Source organism: Cyrtonyx montezumae, unplaced genomic scaffold, assembly GCF_038088225.1.
Source record: "Cyrtonyx montezumae isolate F1298 unplaced genomic scaffold, pur_monq_1.0 scaffold_0, whole genome shotgun sequence".
Taxonomy (NCBI): Eukaryota; Metazoa; Chordata; class Aves; order Galliformes; family Odontophoridae; genus Cyrtonyx; species Cyrtonyx montezumae.
In genome coordinates, this window is record NW_027071824.1 from 17,743,092 (window position 1) to 17,763,229 (window position 20,138).

At 35.0% G+C, this 20,138-nt stretch overlaps 1 protein-coding gene across 1 annotated transcript in view; it reads right to left on the reverse strand.

Moving 5' to 3' along the window:
• TTC27 (tetratricopeptide repeat domain 27) overlaps positions 1-20,138 on the reverse strand; it is a 98,571-nt gene that overhangs the window by 55,337 nt on the left and 23,096 nt on the right. The window contains exons 8-9 of the mRNA XM_065729131.1: positions 18,784-18,896; positions 14,110-14,176 (exon numbers count right to left, since the gene is read on the reverse strand). Coding sequence (XP_065585203.1) covers positions 14,110-14,176; positions 18,784-18,896 — 180 coding nt within the window. The remainder of the gene's footprint in view (positions 1-14,109; positions 14,177-18,783; positions 18,897-20,138) is intronic.

Consider the following 20,138-nt stretch of genomic DNA (forward strand, 5'->3'; position numbering starts at 1 on the left):
TTTTCTTTCTCACAATACCTCTGAAATATTCCAATACTCTAGATGATAAAGCTAACAATTCCACTCTAACTGCTCAATGATTTTGCTGTTTTTTCTTTTAACTCTACTATAACACTGCTCTGCAGCAAATAGGTAAGCTCTTGATAGCAACTACCCAATGAAATCTTCACATTCCATCCTTCCTATTACTCTAAATATATTTCTACTTGATGACACTGCTTTTAAGCAATAACTTTACTCCTGGTAACTACCCTGCAAAGAACAGCTATTCTCCTTCCCTCCCTCTGCCCCTTAACTGATGGGAGGTCAGCCTGTAAACTCTGCTGTTTTTTGTGCCATATATATATATATAGTATATAAATTCAGGCAGAAAAGCCTTGAATTTAGCTCTACTAAGTCTTATACACAGGCGTTGGTAATAGGAAGATTCCTTCAGAAGATCATTTTGAACAAGCATCAACCTTAGGGGGACTCTGAGAAAGCCTCTTACTATGCGCTGGCTTTATAAAAAAGACAAAGTTCCTAGCTTGAGCATCTAGGTTAAAAGCCCAGCTGAGGTACTTAATGCCAGCGAGTCCTCTAGACAGGTCCTAAATCCCAACTTCTGATGTCATTTGGTTGCCTTTAGCTTGTTACGTTGCTGCAGACTCCTTTGGAATGAACGTTTTATCTAAGAAGTGAAGAAGAACATACTCTGAAGAAAAACTTCAGAAGGATTTCAGAGTGGGGAAAAAAAAACACAACGAAAAGAAACCCACCACACCTCAGATGCATCTCACATTGTGCTACGGTTTTTACTATGTAAGTCTTTACAGACACTGAAACATAAGTTTCAGAATTATGCAAGTAATAGATTTAAGTGAATATGAATCAGTAACCTCATTAATGATTTGAAATGTCTCTTTAAAAAGAGCAAATAACCCAACTGCATACCGTGCTTCTTCATTTTGTAAGACAATCATATTCCTGTAGATGTCAATTCAAAAGTCAGCCAAAGAAAGCCAAGAATACCTGCTACGAAAGGACTACGCATTACTGTATATATACTGAACATCTTGGAAAGGGATACTGAAAACAGCCACACGTTAAAGTTTTCTTCAAAATAAATGCATCTGCTTCTTGTAGTAAGCACTAACAGCTCAACTCTCCAAAAACATTGCAAAACTATCATTTGTTAACTGCTCAAAATACTCTTACTAATTCATCAGAAATATCAAAAGACTTCAGCATTTTACTTCAGCTATTTCTCATACGTGCCCTTAAAAGGAAGTATTACCAAAGCAAAACACTACACCTTCATTCCAGCTATAAAATTAGGCTATTGCTTTTCTTTGTTAAGTCAATACTCAAACTTCACATACTCCATTGACAAAACGGCTAAAAGTCCTGATGGAGAAAAGTTTGCTTTCCCAAAAGAGAATATCCTCAAACTTCCCAGCTTCTTTTTGTTCGTCTTCGTATTTTTTCCACAAAAGGCAACAAAGGGAACATTCAAGGAAAATAAAGCTGCCTTACCTGGTCTTGAATCACTAGGAAAACAACCAGTTTCCCTTTCTATTTTGCATGGATGTGTCATTTAGAATCTGAAGTCATCCTGGGCTAGCTGTCTGCTGTGTTGAATTTTAATTTTGAACAAAAAGCAAAATATGTGAAGTATTTCTCCCCTGCTTTTCCTACAAGATATAAATTTTGTTCTGTAAAATCTTTCTTTTTCCCTCTTGCTTCCATATACACTTATTCAAATACAGGAAGAACAAAGTGACTTTCCTCTCCTCTTAAGTGTACTTTTCAGTAGTCTTCAGTAGTGTACAGGGAAATTGGTAAGCACTTGCTAGAATCATGTTTACATCCAAAGCTCAGTCTGTATCTGTTTCTTCTTCCTGTTAACGTCTTTACATCTTCTGAATATACATCAAGAGTTTCCTGAGCTTTCTCATAAGCTGGATGTTTCTAAACTTTTTCTTGTAAAATCCCCTGTCTCGCTTCATAACCTTGAGAATCAGAAACATGCAAATATTGTCTCTATTGAGAAAATGAAATTCAGAGAGTTGTCTGATGTGGACGTAGAATCTAATACATTTAGTCAGAAGTAGAAGAAATACAAAGATGTGATGAATGCCATTCTATCTAGCTGAGAACGTAATTAATAACAGGACTCATCTGATAAGGCACCAGGCCAAAGGGATTTATGCTACATTTCTACAGATAAAACTCAGATGGAGGCCCAGTATATTACAGACTACAAAGAAAAAAACGTCAAAGCAAATGTTCATTACAAAAATGTTCTCTTGCAAGGAATGCTTCATATGTTTCACAGAATAATTTGCAGGAAAGGAGTACAAGAAATTACAAAGTGAAGAATTTTCAATGGAAACAAAATAATATTCAAAGTTTCAACTATATTTAAATGTAACAAAAACAGAAAAGCAAGCTCTGATTAGCTTGTGTGGATTAAAAATAAAAAGGTTCTGGGACATCTGATAAGCTATAACATGCTTCTTTAATCCTGTGTAATGATCCATCATTTAACTTGTACACATGGAGGTAGTAACATCCAGAGGAGCTTATGGAAGGAAATAAAAAAAAAAACACAAAAAAGGCTTTTTAAAGTAATTTTAGATATTTGAAAAATCTCACATTAAGTTCTGCTAGAAAAACGTTTTCATGTTTTTGTTTTTTTAGGGCTTTCTAATAACAGTCCAATGGTATTATCTGAATTCTATTTACACATCCAAACAGCAAGATCTATCCAAGGTGACAATAATTGTTTTAATTTTCTTCTGTATTAATAAATACCAGCCCACTATGCCTATCAACTCACCAAGAGCTTAACACTATGCAATGATATCATGTGGTTTCAATACTCTAACCTCTTGCAAAAATTTTAAGGTAATATCTTTTAAGCTGTTGCTTAAGCTGCTTTTTGGTTTGTGTTTTGGTCCTTTTCACTTTGAGACACATATTCAAGTTCAGAATTAACTTCTCCTTAGAGGTTCTCAACTAATTTTATTCAAGAAAAGGAAGACATCAGAGAAGAAAAGGAAATGTCACGAAGAAAGAAGATACTACTTTATAAAATAGAATCTGCTTGCCATGACTAGTGGAGGTTAAGCCATATAAGATATTGCTCCTATTTTCACTTAGAATGAAGTCCAGTCATTTTAATGACACTTGCTGTGTTGCGCCAAACCTATCACTTACGCTGAAAATAACTTCAGCCAGATCTGACTGTAGTAGCATTGTCTTTTTCAGGTCTGTGGCTTGGACCTACTCCTGAAATAGCATTAGTACAGACTTCCACACCACATCACAGTACTGCATTTATTTCCTAAGGCCCAATCTCAACAGTAATAAATCAGTGCTTTGGATTCAAATGGCTAGACGTTTAACTCTTTGGTACTAGTGATAAGGGTTTCCTTACAATTTAAATAACAGTAAAATTCCCTTATCTATTCAACCTCAGGATTTTCCTAGTCTACACCAAGTTCGTAAATAAACCACTGTTGACAATACTTTGAAAAACATTAAGGAAATGCTCTCTACACAGGTAGTAGAAAAGTGAATTTGTTTTAAGGGTTGGACATATTTCAATGTTTCAGGACTGTATGTAATTGCATACAAAATGTGGATTCAGATTCTGTTTCATCAGACAAAGCAAATGACTGAAAAAATGGACTGACAAAAATGAATGGAAGATCAATCGCCATCAGTGAAGAATATTTTCTACTATGTTCCATTTAGACAGTGAGGGAAAAGAAATGTGCTACCCCTAAAACTGGTATTATCTTGGACAGCTAGTTCTTAGTTCCCCAAGAATTAGTTCATTGCTACTTCCCCACTGAACTCCCAACCTCACCCCTACTCTAAAATGAACATTTTGGGAATGGGCAGTGTAAGAAGTTAATTTTCACTCACTGCTGCCTTTGTCTACAGACTGGAATCAGGCATACAATCATCATCTAGTGAAGGACCAACTTAAATGTTTCCATAATTTCAAAGCTTCCAGATTAGCCAATGGCATAGCAGGAATACTTTGATTGTGTACAGCTTTTACACACCAAAAATGTCATTTGTGAAATCACTCTATAATGCTATTAACTAGTCAAAATCAGCTATTACTTTATTGTTCCTGTGACACGGACAGACAAGAAAACTTAGTAAACTTGTTTAATGAGTGATTTATGGTAAACCTGACACTGTACTATTAAGCTATGTCAGAACAATATATACGTACAGGATATTATATATAATCAGTTTGGAAAAACAGCTGTATGAAGAGGAACAGTGAGGCACAGCAGAGGAAAATCCACATACTGCCAGACAGGATTCTACTGAGTGTGCCATATCCGGTTTTCCCATTTTGAATGCCAGTATCCACCACAGGAATTTTGCCTAGTAATTTACAGGTTTGTGTATTGCAATACTTGGTGTTCACAAACACGCGTAATGTTGAATGCAAGAGGCATGCCTCAATTACTGTTTGGTGGGTTATACTGCTACAGTTGGAGTCTGGAAGTGACAATTTCTGTGGGTGTTCTAGGGCAGCCTCAGCAATTTCCCAGAAAAGAGAAGGTTAACAAGTCTCCATATCCATTAAAAATATTTGTGTTCTGATTCCTTCCAGTTCCTGACTTCACCGCTAGAAGTGTTCTGTCTCATTAAAGAACTACTGTTCCCATTATGTGCAATAGGAGGTCATGTGCTGCTGGAGGTCATCAGCAGACTGGCATTAAACTTTATGTGCAAAAGTTGGGTTTCCAGAAGCAAAACAAAGTTGCAGCCACTTTCCTTACAGAGTCTGAAGACAAAATGACCCTGAAAATAGACTGACTCCTTAAACAGCACACAAAAAACAGGAAGGAAAGAAGTAAGGACATATGAGAAACAAAGGAATAAGGAATGATGACAGCAAAAGTGAAGGTCAGATAAATAAGTGGGGAAGTGAGAGCTGACAAAGCTCAACTGAGGGGAATATGGCCTGCTGAAGAAAGAACAGCTAAAAAAAGTGGGAAGCTGCCACTGGCAAACATTAACACTGGGGAAAAAAAAAAGAAAGAAAAAAGAGTGAGACTGCTTGGAAGCACAAAAAAAAAAAACAAAAACAGTGTGCAAAAGCCAGTAATGTTCCTAAATCTGACAAGGTTATGTAGAGAGACACTGTACTCCATATTAACAGCATTAACAGAATATCATATTGATTTGGGGAAATGCAAAAACGTGCCGCTTCTCTTCAAACATTTTAGTTCTAAAAGGAAACACCTCATTTTACAGTGCCTCTAGCAGTGAGAGAGCAGAAAGATGTTTCACAGCCCATTTTTAGCTATCCATACAAGTTCCCTCTCATCTTTTGTCTAGGCCATGATAGAAGTCATCAGTGAACGTGTTGGCCAACATATACTGACAAACATACTTAAAATCCAGCTGACAAGATATATGAAGTCTTTCAGGAAAAAATGCCAACAATCCAACTTAACTAATGGAATACATGTTTAGGGATTATATAGGCAAGGCAGTGAAGTCTTCCCAAACACATCAAAAGCATACCAACTAATATCCAACTCCACGATCTTTATTTCAGATTAAATAGTCTCAAACCCTCAAATCTCAACTTCACAGATAACAAGCATTAACAAGTGATACATTTAAACATTTTACTGGCACTTATATGAACAGTCTTCGTAACTAACAGTCCCACTTGCCATGATCAAGGCAGCCAATCCAAACATGTCACAAGTATTTATGCCATATCATAGAATCATATATACGCTAATAATATCAATTGTACAGAATAAAATATGTCTGGATTTTCTCACAGTAATCACAATACTTGCTTCTGGTATACACTGCATCAGCAGTCCATGAAATATACTGGCATTGTTTTTTTATTTCCTGATGCAATAATCCAATAGGCACTTCATGCAAACTACCTTCTGAAATTTTCTTGCACACGTGCTGTCACAAATCATTTTTCAAAATAACGATTTGCTTATCAGTATGACAGTTATCCTAATAAAATACACGTGCATTAGAAAAAAGATGGGTAGTGAAGCATACTGGCAGAGTACAGGTTTGTTTTTTCTCCCCGCCTTTAGCCATAATAGTCAGTTTAGAGCAAGATAAGTACTAGAATTCATGTGTTAAATAAACAAGTAAAATAAATGTGTATACAGTCTATGTACATATGGATTTAAAAGTTCTAGAAATCAAATTGAACTTAACATCTTAATGTCTGGTCATCCACACTTGAAAATTCCCTTTTACTAGATAAACTTCTTGCTTTAAATAAAAGGAAGGACATACTGTAAAATTAGGAGATCTAGCACTGCTTAAACTTTGTCCTTACACAAGATAGACAATACCATGGTTTTCCATGGTTAACTGAATACTTCTACAAGGACAGCACACTGTAAAAACATAGGTCATACCCAAGACTGGGATATGCTCCCTCCCTGCTGAACAGGACTCAAATGTGGATAACTTATAAATGGATATTTTTCTAAACCAAAGCTGTAAGAATTTTTTTATGAATATTTTTCCTAAAATTTATATAAATGCATTTTCCCCTTTAATCCTCCTGACTTCAATAGACCAATGGATATAGAACTTAATTTTTTCCTACAAAATTCTTAATGAATCCTCACAAGAAAATGCCACCTAAAAATCTTATCCAGTCATTTGACTACCTAAAAATCTTAGAATTCTGAAAAAAGGAAAAAACATTACAGTCATTTTAATATCAAATCAGATGGACAGATTTGCGTCTTATCAAGTTCATGTTATATTTTTCCTGAAGCAGTTAAAATGGAAAAAAAAAGTACGGACAATGTGTTAGTGACATTTTAGCCATGAGAAATGATTGACACACTCCAGACTTCTGGGGGAAAGAAATACATATACTTCATGACTGCTATTAAGGACTGTGATATTAGAATCAAACTTAATTGTCCAACATGCCAAAAATCTGTTACTTTTTCAGTATTTCATTTTAGTGTAGAACAAAGACTGTCTGGGCATTGATACATGTTATACTTCTAGTTCAAACTACAGACATGATAGGATCAGATTAAATTAAACTGTTGCTTAGAGACAGTAAAAACTGACCAGTGAACAAGAACTCAGACACGGGTTTTACAGATGCTACCAAAACAAGGAAGATTACAATAATATTTGATAGTTTAGGAACAGAAGAAATAAAGGGACAATGCCAGAAATAGGCAGAGCGAGGGCAAGACATAAGAAAACCTAAGTATAAGAATAATTCTCTCATACAGTATAACAACAAAACCAGTTTTACTTTCAAAAACCAAAGACTTGGATTAGTCTCCTTCTTCTCTCCCCATCCAAGAAGGTAGGTCTGTACAGTATACAACACTACCTCTGAAAGAGAAATTAACACTAGTAGTGATAATCTCCGAATTGATCACCAGAGTATTGTCATCAAGGGAAGATAAAAACAACAGAGAAGTAAGAACACTGTATTCCCTTCAGATGACACACCAAACAATTTTCTTGAATGTGGGGTATAATTTCATACATAAAATAGCTTGAGTCGGAAGAGACCTCAAGGATCATCAAGTTCCAACCCCCTGCCACAAGCAGGCTTGCCAGCAGTTAGATCAAGTACTAGATCAGATTACCTAGGGCCCATGCAACCTGGACTTGAACACCTCCAGGGATGAAGCATCCTCAGCTTCTCTTGTGCAACCTGTTTCAGCACCTCACCATTCCCTCAGAAAAAAACTTGCCCTTGACATCTAACTTCATTTTCTGGACACAATGAACTCCAAAACCTTTTTTTTTTTTTTTTTGGACTATATTCTAATAGTTACAACTGTTGCAGCACATGAGAGGAGGAAGGGAAGCCTGCAACATGTCAAGCAGCTGTCAGAAGTTGCTAGAAATAATAAGTGAGCTGCTGATAGATAAAGATGAAGGAGGAGAGGGAGAAGAAAGGCTGCTGTGGGAAAAAATGTTACTAACTGTCATCAAATTTGCCTGCTTAACTTTGCAAACTTTTAGACAAGCAAATTATCTATTAATATTTAAACATTATTTTCATGTTCTATTACCACTGCAGTTTCAGTGAGACAACTGAAATCTACTGCTTGAAGAAATCTATAGAAATTATACAGAAAAGCATACAGTTCTATAAAGGAAGGGCTATTCCAAATTTCTTCACGCACACAATAAGTCAGGAATCATCTCCTGTAAGAGATGATTCAAGCAGAGCTGTGGACTCCATGGACTCAGGGAAGAATGCAGACCACAGAGGAGAACAAAGTTTGAGGAGATGAAAGTGTCAATTATGTTGAAATCTGATACTTAGTAAAATAAAACAACTTCAAACAGACTGTTACTTAATCCCAGTTTTGGGATGGAATGCAGACTTCCCCCTTGCCCTGAAACACATGCACTACAGCACCTAGTTATTTTACCTTAAAATACCTAAAAGCACACGACAGAATACAGAAAAAAACCCACAAACAAGTGATAAGACTAGGTTTTTTTTCCTATTCACAGCACATTGTAAACAAAGCACCAGACGCTTTGTGAATCAGCATCCAACAAATCGAGTTGAGCCTCGAGCACATGATGCTTTCACAGAAAGGAGCAAATCTCTATTGCTTTATTCACTCACATTTCCCAGTAATGCACAACGGATCTGAAAACATATATGCACTAAATTAACAGCATTTGGATCGAGACATTCCTGGAAAACGATTCAGACTTCTGAATAAGAAAGCTTAGAAGACAAAATGAAACCTACAGAAAAAGAGGAAAATGGCTTTTAGATCATTAACCTAAAGAAAAAGAAGTCTTACTAGCACTACTACCAGGGCTTTCCAGAGAGAAAGCCTTCGCAGTGTATGTAATATACTTGCAACCAACAGAGTCTATTCAAAACATGCAACACTGCTTAGAAAAGAACTGAAAGAGACTTTTTATTAAAGCCACCAAAATTACAGCAGTAGAGACACATGGCAATCTTAATGAGCTTTTCAATACCCTCGCTGGGTATAAAACAAAGAAAACTGCAGCCATTTTCTCAGCAGAGAAAAATGCACTGCTTTTATTTAAGCTATATAAACAACTTCCCTTTAGAAACCAAATGGGCATGTTAGTTTTACAGAGATTTTAATAGGAAGACTTAACATTAAAAATCTTATGTGCTGTGATTTGATTGCTCCCTAGTTCCACATTAATATCGCAAATGCAATACAAAAGATGACACAAACAAAGCATTTCCAACTGCTCTCCTCTCAAAACTCCTTTCTTAATGAAAAGCAGAAAAAAATATTCATATACATACACACACACACAATTCGTACTGTTCTGTGCCATGATTTTCAAAGGTACCATACATCATTAGTTTCTATTCCACTGTATAAATGCTCACCTTAAAAAAAAAAAATCTTTCCAACTGTTTCAATTTTCTTAGTGAAAAAAAAGTTTCTTATGGAATTAGTTGCTCAACACAGTGGAAAAAACAAAGGAAATTGAGTATTTCCCTCTGGCTCATCTTTGGAATACACAGTATTCCTTGCATTTTTACAGACAGCTCCACATTCTCAAGGTTCTTAATCAGACATCTGTATACTTTATAGCATTAAAGGGATAATGCTAGAATGTTCAGGTATTTTTGTTAATTTATGTTCATTGAATGAAATAAAAACTATTATGCTATCTTTTTTCCTCTTTTGGAAAGACTTCCTTACCAGTTGAAAAATAGACAGAAGAGTTGTCAGAACTTCCTCTGACCGGTTTTCATCATATTAGAAAGGAACCCAGTACTCTAGTCCTCAGAAATGATAGAAATCTCAGACAAATAACAAACTAAGACAGCTAACTTTTCCATGATCCCTCCTCTTTCCCTTCTCATCTTGCACAAAGAATACAAACATGGAACTAAGATATGAGAAGTGTAGTGCAAGAGGCTTCTGTTTCCCTGCTTTTTTTGCTTTTCCTCCTCCGTCTCCTACAGTTTAATTTGCTGCTGCCACATAAAAATCACTTGATCGTAACACACTACGATGAGAAAAAAAGCCATATTCTCATACAATGGGCTACACATACTTCACATTTACCACACAGCTCATCCCCCTTGGACAGGGCAAGGTCCAGCACAGATGGCAATGGTAATATTAAAGACCAGCTGGAGCTCCTTAATCATGGATGTTCTGCTGCAGTGTTCTATCAGATGCTGAAACACTAAATTGCTTCTCCAGTATATAAACTACAAGCTGTGGTATAACCTTTCTGAAAAGCTTTAAGAACATTTATTGCAGAGTATAGATTTAAATGTTATTTTGGGTTTTTTTGAACACTTCTGTGTAAGAAAAAAAAGCAACATCACCTAGTAGTTATTCCTTTCCAGAAATTGGAGTTCTAGAAATAAATTAAGACAGGAAAACTACATGTGAAAATGTCATTTTTCAATTATTTCTCTGATTACTAGCATCAGACACTTCCTATTTCCTACACAGAAGGCTATGGGAAAAAAAAAAAGAAACATTTACTAAGTAAACTACCAGTAAATCTAACAGAGAAGCACTGGGTTTCAGACTTGTTTCTCTTTCCATTTCTTGATAATGGCTTCTCAATGAAATATTGAATAAGCTAAAATGAATTTATGCCAAACATCATACGCAGAACTGTGCATCTGAATCAATTTTTGTGTAGTATTTGAACTCTAAACACAATTTTAGCTTTAATTGGAATTCAAGTGCATTATCTTCATAGAATTAATTAAAATCACTACGTATGTGTTTAGGAAAAGACTCATATGAGGATAGTAATACCCCTTAAAAATCAAGCATTCAATTTTGGGTTTATTCTTATGTATATGAGAACTGAATTCCTTCTCTTGAGAATATATCAAATTAACAATTTCAATAGGAAAAAATTCAAATTTAACTAATCTAGATATAATTTAATGACTTAAAGCTGAAATACTAAGCTGATGATTGGTGTACAGATTTGACCAGAACACCTCAAGCACTGAAGTTCAAATTATTTAACTAAAAGGAGCTATCCCAGTCCAAGAGTTTACATATAGAAGTAAAAAGGATTGGGGGGTATGTCAAATACCATGCTGCAAAAATTAGCAATAGTAATTCTTGGTTACCAAAGTCAGTACTTAAGGACGAATGGTGCTGTTCCCAAGTGACTTCAATAAATGAATTGCAACAGTGTAATTCTTTTGTATTTGACTGCAGACAGCAAGCAGCTCTCAACAGTGTTATTTTTAGGTCTTTAAAGATATATATATATTTTAAACTACATAGATTAAGTATCTGGTCACTTAAAACTTGCGCTGATAGAAAAGGGAGTTTGGAATGCCTGCCTGCTAAACTACACTTAATATGAAGTAGGACTATATCAACTACTAGAAGTCACTTTTGTTATTCTTTCCCCCTCATACTACCTGGAAATTAAATCTCTCCGCTACATAGAGCCTGCAGATCACATGCATTTGCTTTGCAGTATCCAAAGGAACATGATCTCCTGATGATCCACTGATCTGTTGTGAGTGACTTGAAATTTCTCAAGAGTCCTAAGTTATGTTGGAATGACTTCCTTTCTTCAGGAAAGATAAATTTCTGCAGTTATCAGATGAATGCATGACAACCATCTAACCAGCCTGCAGATTTAGGAATCCACATGTAGGCTGAGAAGATGCCTGCTCACACACGCACACACACACAGCAGCTTAAATGATGGTAAAAAAACTACATTGGGCAGCACTGACATAGGGCTCGTCTGCCTGTTTGACAGGGTAATACCAAAGCTTGGAAGATACCTTAAATAATATTTCAGTGGCACTTCTTATTCAGCTAGCAGACAATTATAACCAAGCTTGTTGTTTTAACATTTAAATACATGTCATTATCAAAATGAACTTGCATAACCTCATAACTGATTTCTGATTCCAGTTTACGGGAAAGATTTCGTGTAATAGTGTTAGAATTCATACATCCTATTTATATTAAGTAGCACAGACCAGACCAAGAGAAAACTCAAAACTGAACTGTATTGCTACAGCTAGTTAATAAGCAAACATTAAGCACAAGTTTAGAAGAACATTATTCTGATACTGTGGTTAGTGACCTAAAAATTTAGAGTTAATAATGAACTTCATCTTTAAGCCACTGCTCTACACTGAATTCGGAGCTATTAGAGATCTATATTTTATTTATTTTTACAGATCCTGTGTTGTTTTTTTATTTTGCTGCTCAGAGCACAAAGTGATAAAGTGACCTACAAATATTTCTCAGCTGCACATCTCTGTAGATCTGAACAGACTGCAGCAATTACTTAGTGAATTAATTCATCAGCTCTTGTGATTTTTGAGTAATCAGCCACTAGATGGCAGAAAAATGCAGTTTAATTTTCTTATGATGGATAATGCACTCAACAAGTCTCTTACACCTCAGATGTCAGGGAATACAATGCCTCAAACAATGTCAGATGAAAAAGCTGAATAAAGCTGATTACCTTTACCTAGTATATGTGATAACTTGACTTTTCACCTGTACTGTAAAGCAGGAGGAATGTTTGAAAACTCAAGTGTTTAATTAAACTCCCACTGAATCTCATTAATTTGAAAGGTACGTGAGGAAAACAGGAGCAGTGTTGATAAATATATTATCACAATATCACTTCATTTACTATTAAAAAGATAAACTTTTCCAGAAAATCTATTTTATATTCAAGTGTTTTATGTCCACTTTTCTACTCAAGAGTTAGGCAGTGGGAAGACTGAAGCAGAGAACATATAAACACAAGAGAGTCTGGCAGGGAATAAATAAGAAGTAAAATTCTTGGTTTTCAGAGTTGACCAACTCTCAACTCCATATATTAATAAAAAAATCAGCAAGGATTGTGATAACAAAATTATATATACATTTGGAAAATGTATGCATCTACATAACCTTATTTTTGTAAAAACAACAAACAAAACCGTACATTTCACCTTTTCAAAAACTTGTGATAATAGATTAACCCACTCCCTTTTTTATGAGCATATTTCCTTACATAATCTTTTTTCAAGCTATTTCCATCTTTCTGGAAACCAAACAAAAACTAGATAAAATTTAAACATTTCAGAAAGTATAAAGATATGATCAGAAAGTATGTAATTTTTGTAGGAAAAAAAAAATAATACAAACCCAACTGTTTTACTGTGATTCACTTAGATCAGAATGAGGAAATGTACATGCTCTATATTAGCATTGGTAACTAAACAAGCATTAAATTAAAATCAATCTAACAAAAAGGTAAGGATTTTTTGCTTCAGACTTACTTTTAGGACCATAAAAACATTACAATAGTTGATCTTAATTTAATTTCATTAATCCTTTTGTATAAATACAAATGCCAGTCATAAGATTCTAACTCAATTGAAATCTATTGGATTTCTGTTGAGATCCTACTTGCAAACTCTAACAAGAGCTTAGTCTCTCAGATGGTACTACTATGGAAAACAGTGTAAGACTGCAAAATCTGGATAGGAGAACAAGCACCATGAATTGTATCAAAGATGAAGACTAATGTAGCACAAAAAATGGCAGTAAAATTACTAGCATTTTCCCCTCCATCTCTCAATTAAACTACTGATGAAAAACACAGAGAAATGGAAGACATGAAGATGTACACTGTTTTGTCCTGAACCAACAAAACACATTTTTAAAATAGGGAGCTAGAAATTTCAAGTCATCTTTGGAAGTTAAGGATCTGTTCTGCAGCAACAGGAAAATTAGCCATGGATTTGGGAAGAAACATGTTTGTGTCAAACATTTGATTCTTAAACTGAATTAATCTGGTAGAAGAAATACACAGCTTCTTTTGAACTCCCCTTACAAAACACAGTTAAAAGAAGAGATTAAGTTTTGAGGAGTCAACCTTGCCCGCCATGAGGATGACTCAAAATGGAGTAGAATTTTGACACCTTTTTAGACTGCTGAAATAAGAAAAAAGTACTGAAACAATTGAACACTAAAACGAATTTTCTTCACAGCTTCATGATTAATGTGATGGTCAAATTACTGCTTGGTACTTAATATGTAAGTGAAAACACATTTAGTAAAAAACTTCAGATAAGTTACTTACGGAAGTAAAAGCCAAAAGTTCCTCTTCAGTTAATTTGTGTATTGGATTGTTCTTTTGGAAGTCTATACTGTAAAGAAAAAGGAAAAGAATATAAAATAATGCTTATTTATTCTTTAGCACACAACTACGTAGAATACATCTCTCAAACTTGCAGAAATCTAAAGAATGTTCTGGAAAAGCATTACAAATACAAATGGCAGCGTGTAGTCAGAACGCTATAACATGATGGAAAACACAGTAATAATAGCAGGGTGTCAAAGTCCTAGGTTGCAGCAAGTGAGGATAAGCCCAAATTCAGCAGCTATGGATGCAGAAAAAAAGGAAAAAATCTGCCTACCCTTGGAAGGCCTCAGGTAGGCAGGGACCTCCAGCAAGATGCTCTTGCCTACACTGCCACTACTTAAATGAAGTCTGAGAAGGGGAAGATCCTGGCTCCACCCCTTCCAGTCACTCAGGTACACTGCAATGCACCTGAACTCTCCTGGGTTGGCCCTGCCTTCCTACCAGGTGCCCGGTCATTGGTTCAAGCCCTGACTTAGTACTTAGTAGTGTGTCTATGCAGGTGGCCAAGATTTCAGAGCATTCGCAGAAAAACAGAATCATTTCATAGGACACAGATACTTAGTATGGCCTGGGAAAGGCACTATTAACCTGATATGTCTTTCTTACCTTTACATTTACAGCATTAAATTTTATGTATTCTAAATAGTTTGAAATCCATTCCCTGTTTTTACAGAGATCTGTTCTCAGTTAAAACTCTATGACTAACTGAACACAGGTTCTGTAAAGCAAAAAGACACTAATGCTCAAAAAGTGATGAAGGGTAACCTCAAACATACACTCTCTATTCACTCAAGGAACATAACCAGAGGAGTACACCTCTCAACTAACTGACATTACTACTGACTTCTTGCATACTAAGGGGAAACCCAGAAGAATAGAGAGATGAGAACAGAAATTATTTTTTTCCCCACAGATAATAAATATTTTTGTAGACAATAAAGAAATTTGGTTTATAACTATGTGGGTGTACTGTATCCTTTGACAATAGCCCATCAACATCTACAAATATACCAGAGGAATCCCGCAAGCAGCAGAGAGAAAAGCAACAAGGATACAATTCCAGTTCCTTGTGAAAATAGAAGAAACAAAGTGAAAATATATCATAAACCAAACTACAGAGTATGCATAATCACCAAATCTATATAATGGCTATGTATCACTCACTTAAAATCAGGATTATATTCCTGATGACATAAAGCCTGCTGTAAAGTTTAAGAAAGTGCAAATGTAGCATATTAATTGTGATGATGCACCACATTCTTTACATACTTTACTTTGAAGAAAAGATTTTGCTGCAATCTAATTTCATTCTTACTATACAGTTAATTCTTTAGAAATAATTACCACTGCTGACTAATGAGTTTACCCAGTCTTTATTACTTGAGTATAATTAGCAAGGCTATACGTGACGTGAGAAGACTAGACTGCCCAATGCATTTCATTTCTTCCTCTGAAGAAAATCTATTGATAAAGTAGTAAGAAGTAATTCTAAGAGAATGAAGTGAAGCACTCAAGATAGGAAAACGACTGGCGTCATTCAAGTACTCATATCTTTACTTTCTATCATTCTATCTATCATTCAATAGTTCTTCATGTTTTCTTACCAAACTTCCCTAGATTTAAAAGGGGAGGAAACACAAGATCTGAAAGTAAACTGAAACGTGTGCTCCATATTTTATTTTAATTTTTTAACGAGCAATCACAGAATCTAAGCGGCGTATGGGAGCTGCTCTCATTTTAGTGATTTAAATATTAACATTTAGAAGTGCTATATAAACTAAAATATAGAATCTAGAAGGATATCAGGTTTAGAGCTGATAATTATTCACGCCAGCATGAGCCAAAAGAATGAACTGCTCAAGCTCAAATTGTAATTATCTAACTGCAGTCCTTTAGAGAGTTGATTATTTCCATTAAAATTTCTTTTCTTCTTCTAAGTAACAACAAAAAACCTCTGACCAATCAGCCAAATAGTTCTATCCTGTAACAACACAAGCACCTAATAAAGGACATTGTCTGGAATAGTTGTTGAGAGAACGGGCATCACTACTGAGAATTTTTTTGAGAAAGATATAGTCAACTTTCCGACAAATCTGTAAGGAATAAAATTAGTGGAGTAGTTGAAAGGCAATTCATACAGTGAAAGTTTGAAGAGATCCTCTATGACATCTTCAGATTAATATATGCCCATTGACTCTTCCTTAAAGACCTCCCATGCCAGACATTCCACACCCTCCCTCTTCATGCACCTTAAGGTGATAATTCACATCTGGTACAAGCTGTATGATTGTAGTCACAAGGAAATAACTGTGCTTTCGGTAGAATAGGAATGAGTAAGGGCTTAGAATAGCAAGCAAAGATTTGGCCATGCCTTGTCCCTTCACTGCATGATCATCTACTACATTAATGAAATTATCCCCTTCTTCCCACATAAGATTGGCAAGTTATCAATTTTGTATTTTTATTTTTTGAAAGTGTTGGACAACACTGCTAGGAAATCAATCTGTTATATAACACCTTTTCTTTCCTTGAATTTTTTTTCTTTTCATGGAAACAGGAAAATAATGCAGAATTTTTGTATATCCTAAAAATACACCGATTCAGACAGAAAGGTTTCCTTATTCTAGAACAGATTTTTGTCACAGCTTTTTTTAGCATATAGATGGACATCTTCCAGCTCAAAGCCAGTTATTAAATGGTTTTAATTTCCATTTCTGCCATATCCATGTTCAATGCTTTAAGACACATAAGCACAATAATGCAACCTTGAAAGATAAAGAAGAAAAATGAAACTTGTCTAACGATTTTCCATACCAAATCAAATCTAAAGCTTTATTTTCTATGTGAATCCATATATAGAGTAGAAATGTAGCTATGCTTTAAGTATTTATGACAATAAAAAATGAACACTCTTTATGCAGATAAAGAAGAACCTTAGAGTAAGCTTTTCTCCACAGCAGGAAAAGTATCTGCTCAGCAAATCAGTAAAAGCTAGATTGCCAGTAGTTTGGAGCTTACAACCAATTACTTAATCCAATTAGTCAGACCTACAAATAGCACTATAATAGATAAAATTGGGAAGGTGAGATACTATAATCTGAATATAAGACACTACTGTGTTTGAAAATGAACTGCACATGAAAATGTTTCTCATAAAGGAGATATTCATCATCCCACTCTTTATTCCCCTCTTTTGTTTCCAAATTGAATCTAGATGTAGCCTTGAAAAGAAAGAAAGCTTAAGCCTCTGGAAATAAAGAAAATACAGTGTCACAGTACATACTCTACTCATGACTTTTTCACTGCAGTGAGTGGGCTGAATGTATGAAGGGCATAGCTGAAACCAGAGATGCAAAACTTCATGCTTCACTTGAACCTAGCCAAGCAAATGTCTAGGTCTTCATAAAGCTGCAATCTGAGAAATTGGTATAAAAGAGGAAACAACTTTCTCTCCACTAATAATTCTCACTGCACTTTATGCAATACGAAGGGGAGAAACAGCCAGAAATACTGACAAGTGAGCAGGGAAACCTGGCGGGGGTGGAAAGGCACTATATCTTGAGCTACAGAAAAAGCAAAGAGACACACCCTATAAAGGAACAACCATTAATTTCTGGGTTGCTAGCTTAAGCCACTGAACTCTCTCACTGCCCTTTGGCTGGCCTTTTATTGCTGTCACCCCATAATGAAGACAGTTACATCTTACAACATCCATGTGCATAGAGAAAACAGGTCTGTCTGGTACTCAGGAGCTTGAACTCTTACTGTTCAACTCCCAGCCTTCTTTTGGCTTGACAGGGTATTTCAGCAGTACTGCAGACTCTATTGATTTTGCAAGTCACAGATTGGAAAATTACTTTTAGAGGTAACAATGATGAATATTGTAACAAAGTGACTATTTTTAGTTTTTCATACAAATACTTCTGAAACAATCACAGAAAAAAAGTGATAAAAAACCTTCTTCAACTTAGTAAACACTTGGTTATCTAAAGGAAAAGTAGAGTGTTCATTGACAAATAGTTTCCTATTTTCAAACCTCAGGTTGCTTTTACTCTTCTGTGCCACTTCTAAAACTCACACAGCAAAAAAATCCTTTAAATTAGGAAAAGAAAATGCATGTGCAAAACCAGAGGAACTTTGTATTATAACTTGTAACCAGCAGTGGACATTTGGAATCTGTACATGTACTTCTATCACACTGAAAAGAGGGGCATAGTTTTTCTTGAAAGATATAGATGATTTTCACAGCAAGATAAACATTACAGACTAAAAATATTTTCAACATTTAACAATCACCATCCTGATATTTTAAAGATCATTAAGCTCAGGCACAAAGGAAAAGAGATTTTTTCAAGGATAAAAGAATGATATAGCCATTAATGAAACACTGCTGAAAATCTGTTCTAGATATTAACATCTACACTGAAGAAACTGAAAATGTGTTTTTATTTTTCATTTTTTAAGCTTTTTAGTTACAGTATACAAAAAAAAGGAACAAAAATATCCCATCAGCTTCCCACTTCATTATTTCCTTACCAAAAAGATTCACGTGAAGGGAGGCTGGAAAGCATAACTATTTATTTTTAAAATGTAATTAAAGAATGAACTTACCAGATTCCAAGGATTACGGCAAGCTCCTCTGCACACAAATCAGGTACCTGGTATTGATCAGCATCTGCTAATTTTATCTCATTAAGCACTGTATCGTCATTTAAATCACAATTCTGTTGAAGAAGAAAAATACATTTTCAACTAAAAACAATTGGGTAATATAATAAAAAATAGTTTCAAATAAATTTACGTCTTAAAATTTGAAAACAATGTTGTTGTTTTTTTTAAGAAAGGTAACATGAACATCAAAAAATGACTTAAATAGAAGGCAATTTATAATCATCTTGAATCCTCTCCTATCATGATTATTCCTCTGATTGAGACAGTGGAAGAAAGCATAATTCTAACCATTTTTCTATAAGTACATTTGCTGTTACGCAAAAGGCCAGAGTTACAGCATTCAGGGACACTTCAAGGTTACCTGAATATTCTTCTTAAATAACAGCTGATGGAGAATTCGCTTTTCAAATGGTTGCACACAGTATTATTCATAACCCCTTCTCTATTAGACAAGACAAAACTGATTACATATATGTGACATTAAAGAACTTTCTAACAAACAGGTTTTCAGGCTAGCATCCAAAGACTAGGAGTGAATGGATTTATTTTTTAAGTGCTGTAACCAAGTAAAGCATGCTAACTGCCAGTAGAACCAAATTCCTTACACTGGGAAGAATTTCTCCTTTCTTTTTGTTTTTAAAAGATCATTAAAAATACAAGAAACGTAGACAAAAAAGGATGAAACAAACAAACAACAACCCACTGAATTAGCACCTTCAGATCCTTTAACTTTCACTAGTGAGGCCAAAATGAGGGTGCACAGAAGTTTTAAAAGTGAACAGAAAGGCTTTGAAGAGAATTATTTGCATTCATCACCAGTATTTTTATCACTTTATAAATGCAACTAAATTAAACAACACTGTCATTTCCTTCTCCAAATCCTTACCTAAGCTATACAGTAGCATCTACCACTTCCAGAGGCAAATGATTTTAGAACAGAATGATATATCAGTGTAGTGATCAGATGTACCAGAAATTACAATTTATAAAGCTGCTAAACATTTCCAGCTTATGGTCTACATAACTTTTAAATTCTATCCTATATACATAGCATGATTTCTACTGCTAGATTAAAAAAAAAATCTTATCCCAAAAACATAACAACAGATCTGAGTAGCATAAAACTAATCAAACACTTTTTGTTATTTATTTATAAGCAGTATCTCATATCAGGAGTCCACATGCGATACCTCAATCTTGAGGTTTTCCTTCCACAGACACATTGTCAGTTTAACTGAATGTGCACTTTCAGATATTGCAACCCAAAGAAAGCTGACATGGTAGCCAAACTTTGA